The sequence below is a fragment of the Penaeus monodon genome, chromosome 9 (assembly GCF_015228065.2).
Source record: "Penaeus monodon isolate SGIC_2016 chromosome 9, NSTDA_Pmon_1, whole genome shotgun sequence".
In the NCBI taxonomy this organism is placed as follows: domain Eukaryota; kingdom Metazoa; phylum Arthropoda; class Malacostraca; order Decapoda; family Penaeidae; genus Penaeus; species Penaeus monodon.
The window spans coordinates 6635139-6642638 of record NC_051394.1 but is presented as its reverse complement, the minus strand read 5'-3'; the positions used below and the strand labels follow the sequence as shown (position 1 = coordinate 6642638).

Sequence of the window (7500 nt, the reverse complement as noted above, 5' to 3'; positions counted from 1 at the left end):
TAGACGCGTAAAATAAAGAAATAAAATCCCCCGTGGTCACATGTATGGCAATCACGTGACCGGGATCAGCTGGGAATTGGCGGGAGTGTCTGGGCAGGCGCTTGTGACGTCACGAGAGCAAGCGGCGCGCTGATTGGCCATAGTATTACTCGCGGAAGCTGATTGGCCGAGGCGCGGTTCCCACAATGCCTTGCGCCTCCCCGCTTCCCTTTTGAGTCGAGACGATGAAGTGGCCGCGAGCGAACGTGTAGGCAGTTCTGTGAGAGACTCCGTGAGCGTTCCACCTCCTAGTGCTTCTGTGGCATGGTGACTGTAGTTTAGTGAACACTCAGTGGTATTCGTTAAAGTGATAAACATGGATGTGGCCATGAAGCTGGACTTCGACAGCTGCGACGACGAGGAGGCGAACACGTCGCTGCACACGCTGAGCTCGGGCTGCGACGCGGAGGACGGCGGCGACCTCTCAGGCGACGACCTCGGCGCGGCCAAGGCGCCCAGCCCTCGCGCCGCGCGCCTCTTCAGCCCCAGGAAGTGCAGGCCGGCGAACACACACACCAAGCCCGAGGACGAGGGCCCCCAGCAGGTGCTGGACTCGCCCCCCTACAAGAAGATCCGCGCGCTGCGCCTCTTCGACTCGCCCGCGACGCCCAAGACCCTCCTGCAGAAGAGCGCCGCCGAGTCCTCCGTCAGCAAGGCCAACCCCCGGCTGCGGCTCTTCCCGGCGGGCAGGCCCAGACACAGACCCATGGCCTGGACCGTCCCCGCCACGCCGCCGCCGCCCCCGCCGCCGCCGCAGACGCAGAAGGAGGCGAAGGCGGCGGTGATGGAGGTGGCCAACATCAACCCCTTCACACCCACGGGGATGCTCCTCTCCTCCCGCAAGAGGACGAGATCGCGGAGGGAGCTCGACGGCTCGCCGAGGTGAGTTTCGAATTTATTTTTTTCTCGGCCTGAGGGGCACGTTGGGAAAGCTTTTTAAAAATTTAAATATTCACATCCAGCCTTCATTTAAAACCTAACCAACCCCATACGCCAATAACCCGATTGATCAACGTTAATACCAGTCAATATACAATAAGTTAGAATTGCCCGAAACCCCAGAATAAACCGTAGAGGGAAAATAAAAACCAGGGTAGAGGTTGTGTATTTTGAAGCAGACGGGGAGACATGCCACGCTCGTGCGCTGCGTTGCCAAATCTCCGCTGTCGCAGCCACCGCGCTTATAAGCTATAAATTACTACCAAAAAACAACCGTCTATTGCTAGAGACAAATGAAATTTCAATTCTTGCTAAACTACCGATCCTAGCTGGTGGGAATGGATTGTTTACAAGAACTGAAAGTGCGGGGGGCGAGGAAGGGCACGGGTGGGGGGGGGGGCACGAGCAAACGGCCTGTTGCTACGCGCGCCAGATTTGACCAGTATCGAGGCTCGGGGAGGTTTAAACCGCACCAGTCTGGGGGGATTTGGCTCGATTCACGCTTATTCTGTTCCTCCCGGGCCGTAATTAAGGATGGGGGGGTGATGGTTTTGAATGGTGTTGGTTAGATAAAAAAAATATATATATATGGGTTATGCTGAGGTTGTTTTTCTTTCGTTGTTTTTTGTTGATATCGTATTTAAATGGAATTTTTGTAATTGGTGGTGATGATTAGGGATTGGAATGTGAATATTTAAACATTTTATGCAATAAGGGAATATTTCAAAAGCACAGTGTGTATACATACATCCATACTTTACGATATGTGTATATAATTTTATATTTTATTTATACAATGTACAATTTGTATGCAATACATGCATTATGTATAACATTGCATGCCTGATAGGCATACTATGAATTCTCATGACGTGGCCACTAACGTTCTATTTTTTTCCCCTTGCAGTGACACAAGCTTCCAAACGACTATGGATATGAGTATGGACGACTGTTGTTGCAACGACTCCTGTGACGAGTGCGAAGATGAGACTGGACGACCAACCAAAAGATTAGCCATCCACGAAGCCAACGTCTCCAGATACAATCACGAATTCTTAGAGTTGTCTCTTATCGGCCAGGGAGAATTCGGCAGTGTATACAAATGCAGACATCGGCTGGATGGCTGTGTGTACGCGATCAAGAAATCCTTAAAACCAGTGGCAGGTTCAGTTAATGGGTAGGTATTCAGTGTTTTTGTGTATGTTATATTAATGTTCATGATATGGATGCGAAGAGCGATGTAAAGAGCGACATTGTTTTTTGTTTGAATGCCTGTTCATTTTGTCTTTCTTTTTGTTACAGGAGAATAGCCCTAAACGAAGTATATGCACATGCTGTTTTAGGCAGACACCCCCATGTTGTCCGGTATTACTCTGCTTGGGCGGAGAATGATCACATGATCATACAAAACGAATATTGTAACGGTGGTTCCCTAGCTGATATTATCGAAAGCAACAGAAGAACGGGCAGAAAAATCAGTGAACACACACTAAAGCAGGTCCTCCTCCATGCAGCGAAAGGTTTAAAGTAAGTTTCTACATGGTTACCTGTAATGTTAGGGAGAATACATCTGTATTAATTAATGTAATTTCACGTGTATTCTTGTTGCAATGAGTTTCGCATTAAAATCATATAGTTTATGTAAATTCATAATGCATATATTTTTATACACTAGAAGATTTGTTATTTTGTATCAACTGAGTTAGTTCTATGCTGTATAATACTCCATTTATAGTTTAATATATATTTTAATGAATTTGTATATTAATGTTTCTGTTTTCTTCCAGATATATCCACTCGTTACAACTGGTCCACATGGACATCAAGCCAGCCAATATATTTGTTTCAAGAGAACAAAAGGTGAATCTACAGGGTGAGGAGTCTGCAGATGATGGCTTTGAAGAGGAGCAAGTAGAAGAGGAGGAGGAAGTCACGTATAAAATTGGTAAGTGTTTGTACGAGCTTATTAGAATAAGTAATTGTCAAAATTATGCAGTTGGTTGTGTGCCATTTTTCCTTCAGCCACTCATTCTTACTTGTTTCTCTTCTTTTAGGTGATCTTGGTCACGTTACGTCGGTTGTAAATCCAGAAGTAGAGGAGGGTGACTGCAGATATCTTCCCCGGGAAATACTACAGGAAGACTTCTCACAGTTACCAAAAGCAGACATCTTCGCCCTAGGTTTAACGTTGTATGAAGCTGCAAGAGGCCAGCCACTACCCTTGAATGGCGATGAGTGGCATGCCATCCGCAATGGAGAACTGCAGCCTCTGCCAGGATACTCCATGGAACTTCAGTTGCTACTGAAACAAATGGTCCAGACTGACCCTGCAGCTCGCCCCTCAGCTGCACAGTTGGTACACCACAATTCCTTCTGCCCTCCCACGAACAAATCCAGGGCGGAGCTCAGAAGGGAACTGAATGCTGAAAGATTAAAGAATGAAATTCTCTCGCGTCAGCTGAAGGAAGCAGCTAACTGCCTCCAAAGTTTATCTCCTAGTGTAGCTTCAAATTTAGCGGCAGTGGCCTCAGGTGTTCTAGCAGGCGTTGCCGCTGTAGGTGTTCCCTCTTTACCTGCACCAAGAGCAGGACCTACCACTAGAAATTCACGATTAATAGGCAAAAAAGTGAACAGAAGTGTGAGTACAAGTAATTTCTAAATTATAGAATATTTTAGGAAATTGTATTGCAAGATTCTAATTTAATTTGTCCTAACTCGTTAGTCTGTGAATTAGTCAGTCCGTATTATTTTATTGTAGTCATTTTACATGCATGACAAAGATAGATTCTATGCTCATTCTTGGTGTCAAAAGAGTTTATAAACTGGTGAGTTTTTTAGTGAGAAATTTTTGTAGAATAATTGGTTTTCATACATAATTTGTACATAAAAAGTTTGCATGATTCTGCTCTCGAGTGAAAAGGTTAATGGGAGTTAGACTCTGAAGAAGTGGATCTAGTCTCTGTGCGTGAGTATCTCATGCCTTATTAGTTTTGGAAAAAGATAAATGTGCCCATCAGTCATTCAGAAACCAGACGCACCAACCCAATAATCGAGCAGTGATATTGGGGTCTTATGGATTGGCTTCCAGAATGTCAGATTACCAATTTTATTAGGATGCCTCTGCTTTTTGTTTATTGGACTTTGATAATTCAATGTTACTGTGAGGGGGGGCTTGTACTCCTACTTTGTTCACTGTATATTATTACATCTATTATGCATTGTAACAATCATACAATCTCGTGCCTTAATATTGTGATAGTAGTTATACCCTACCCAATATTATCTAGTTTATCCTTTTATTACTGTGAAAGATTGCTAATTTTTTTATTAAGCACAAATGTTTTATGGAAATTTGTTTTCATTACATATCAGTATGTATGTATAATATGGAATTCTTTTACTGAACATAATTGACAATTTTTGTTTGACTAGTAGGCCATGTATGTCACAAATAGTTTCCTCCATCAGGTTTTTCAGGCTGTCTTCTGATAAGACATTCCGTATACTGTGATTTCTTGCCTTCTCTGTACTGTTTTGTATAAATAAATTTTATATGAATGTATTACTTGTTTGTAATAAACTGTCGACCAGAACTCCAATATAATAATATAAGTGATAATAGACAGAAAAGTTACACATTACTACTGAATGCTACAACATTAGAATATAAACGGAATTCGAACTTTTATCCTTAACAAGAGATTATGATGAACGTAGCCAATATAAGCGATAAAATATGTTGGTACATGTGTACAAATTTATATACTGTGCTGTACTGATAGGAAATATACTGCTAAGCACAATGTGCACAAAACACGTAGATACACAAACTGCATATCTGCCTTGTCATTTGAATCCTCGTTTCTTGTTTCTGTATAGTATGCAAATGTAAATGCATAGGGAAACTTGGTACATCATCATCTTCACCTTCATCTTTACCGTTATCAATCATTGTTATAATTTCAATAATAATAATAATCATGATCATAACTGCTATTATTAAACTTAGAATACATATCTGCCTTATCATTATAAATCCTCGTTTCTAGAAAGTACGTTCAAAACATATAAATGCAAAGGAAAACTACCCATACGAAGCATCACTAACCATATAAAACTGGGATCACTTCAATAAAATAGAAATATATTGCATACTGGATTTGTCTAGTATTTTTCTGTGCCATCATCATTATCGTCATCGTCTTCGTGGTTAATGTTAACGAGATCGACGCACAAAGAGGGAATTGAACATTGCCATCTTATATAGTATAAGAAATAGTCAAACAACACACGTGCAGTTGGTGTGACCTAACATTTGCCGTGAAGTGAAAATATCCGCTGCATATAACCGTTCCGAGGCAACATAGTAAGAGATCTTATGTCGCGAACAGAGGGCCTGCCCTCCTCTCTTGGAAAAAAAATGAAAGTAGGAAAGGTTAGTTTTGGAGTTTTGGGCAAGCAAAATACCCTGTTATTGGGACTTCATCTTTGGAGAGTGCGTCGCTCTCAGTAACAAGTACCCGTCTCCGTCTTCGTTTTCGTCTCCGTCTCCGTCTCCGCCTCCGCCTCCGCCTCCGCCTCCGCCTCCGCCTCCGCTCCCTCCGCCTCCGCCTCCGCCTCCCTCCGCTCCCTTCCCTCCGCCTCCGCCTCCGTCTCCGTCTCCGTCTCCGTCTCATCCTTCTCTATCATCTCTTCTCATCTCTATCTCATCTCTATCTCTATCTCTATCTCTATCTCTACTCTATCTCTATCCTTCTCCATCTCTTCACTTCATCTTCATCTTCATCTTCATCTTCCATCTCTCTCATCTTCACTCTCTCATCTTACTCATCCTCACATACAATTAACTTCGTCAATCGTGATATACTACATAATGATAGTAATAATCATAAACATTATTATTATTTTCGTTATTATCATACAATTAATAATGTTAATTATAATAACAATATTATCATTATTATTATCATTATTATTGTTATTATTATCATCACCACTATTATTATCATTCATCTTATAATTGTTATTATCATCATTATCATCATCACCATTATTATTATTATTATTATTATTATTATTCTATGAGTATCATCATTACCGTTACTGTTACTATTCATTGCATTCGTGTTTTGTTATTTTTGTTACTGCTAAAGTTATTACTATCATCATTACTGCTCATTATTTTCTTTCTTCTTATGTACATTATTATTATTATTATTATCAACATCGTATTATAATTGCCATAAAGTTTTAAATCATTATCATTATCATTAGCAATAATGGTAATATCATAACCATTACAATTGTTACGAAAAATATATAAACACATTCAAATGTAAAAAATAGATTTCTACACCAAATTAAAAAAATCAACATGATAAAATCCCCCTCAACAAAAAAGAGGATACAAAATATAACAGCAAAATAATGATGATGATAATGATAATAATAATAATAATAATAATAATAATAATAATAATAATAATAATAATAATAATAATAATAATAATAATAATAATAATAACAATAATAATAACAACAACAACAATAATAATAATAATAATAATAATAATAATAATGATAATAACAATAATAATAAATAAAAAATAAAAAAAAAACAAATAAAGAGAAAAAAATATAACCCCGCGTGGTACACTTCGCGAATTCTTTAACTCAAATGAGTAAAAACACTGAAAGAGTTAACACGATTTCCAGTAAAGTCTCACTTATGCCGTTATTTCGGTGAGTTGCTAAGTCTATCAGTGGTGAGGAATGACTAGATTCTAGTTAGGTTTAGATGTTGCTTTGATTTGATTAGGAATTATTATTTTTTTGTAGTATATAGAAAGGATGATTTTACAGCCATGCAAGTGTAGTTTCAAGATAACGTTATCATTGTTTTTTTTTTTCTGTTCGTAGTTTCTCAGTGAAATAAGGCAGTTGTTGTGTTTGAAGTGTTATTGTGGTGATAAATTTACTCCTTATGTTAGAGAATCAGTAATATAACAGTGTAGTAAAGCCGGTATAGATTCTGTTGGCGAGTGATCTTGAGTTGGGATATTTTACGATAATTATTTTGTATTTCAAGCAGAATAGTTGTAGTTATTTCCATGTCATTATTCCAGTGTTCATGATATTGTTATATTAAGGAGGGAACTCTTATTGGATGTTTTATTGAAATATAGGCTAATTCACAATGGAGAATTGAGATAGGCCTATTTAACATGTATTTTGAGAAGCTGCTTTTTTTGGAAGCTATATTGGTATTATTAAAATTTGTGTGACATTTGTTTATCAGGTGAATACTGTGATTACAGTTAACTTCTAAAATGTATTACTGTAAGGGATATATGGAATTTTCAATTGAGTTCAGGTAAAATATGTATATATGTAGGCAGAAAAAGAATGTAGTGTAGTAAAAAAAAAATTAACTGGAAGCTATGGAAATTTTACAAACTTTTCTAAAAGTTTGCTAAACTACTTTTATGTCATTTAAAGAAGGCAACAGAAAATTTAGCCATT

At 39.0% G+C, this 7500-nt stretch overlaps 2 protein-coding genes across 2 annotated transcripts in view; both read left to right on the top strand.

Moving 5' to 3' along the window:
- Positions 1 to 205: 205 nt before the first annotated feature.
- On the top strand, positions 206 to 4540 carry LOC119576830 (wee1-like protein kinase 2). The gene is given in 6 exon segments (XM_037924478.1): positions 206 to 921; positions 1886 to 2155; positions 2281 to 2505; positions 2766 to 2923; positions 3033 to 3605; positions 3608 to 4540. Coding segments are annotated over 6 exon segments (1815 nt in total). The 5' UTR covers positions 206 to 355; the 3' UTR covers positions 3631 to 4540.
- A 2133-nt stretch (positions 4541 to 6673) lies between these two features.
- LOC119576829 overlaps positions 6674 to 7500 on the top strand; it is a gene marked incomplete in the record, with an annotated part of 14993 nt that continues 14166 nt past the window's right edge. Inside the window, 1 exon segment of the mRNA XM_037924477.1 lies at positions 6674 to 6720.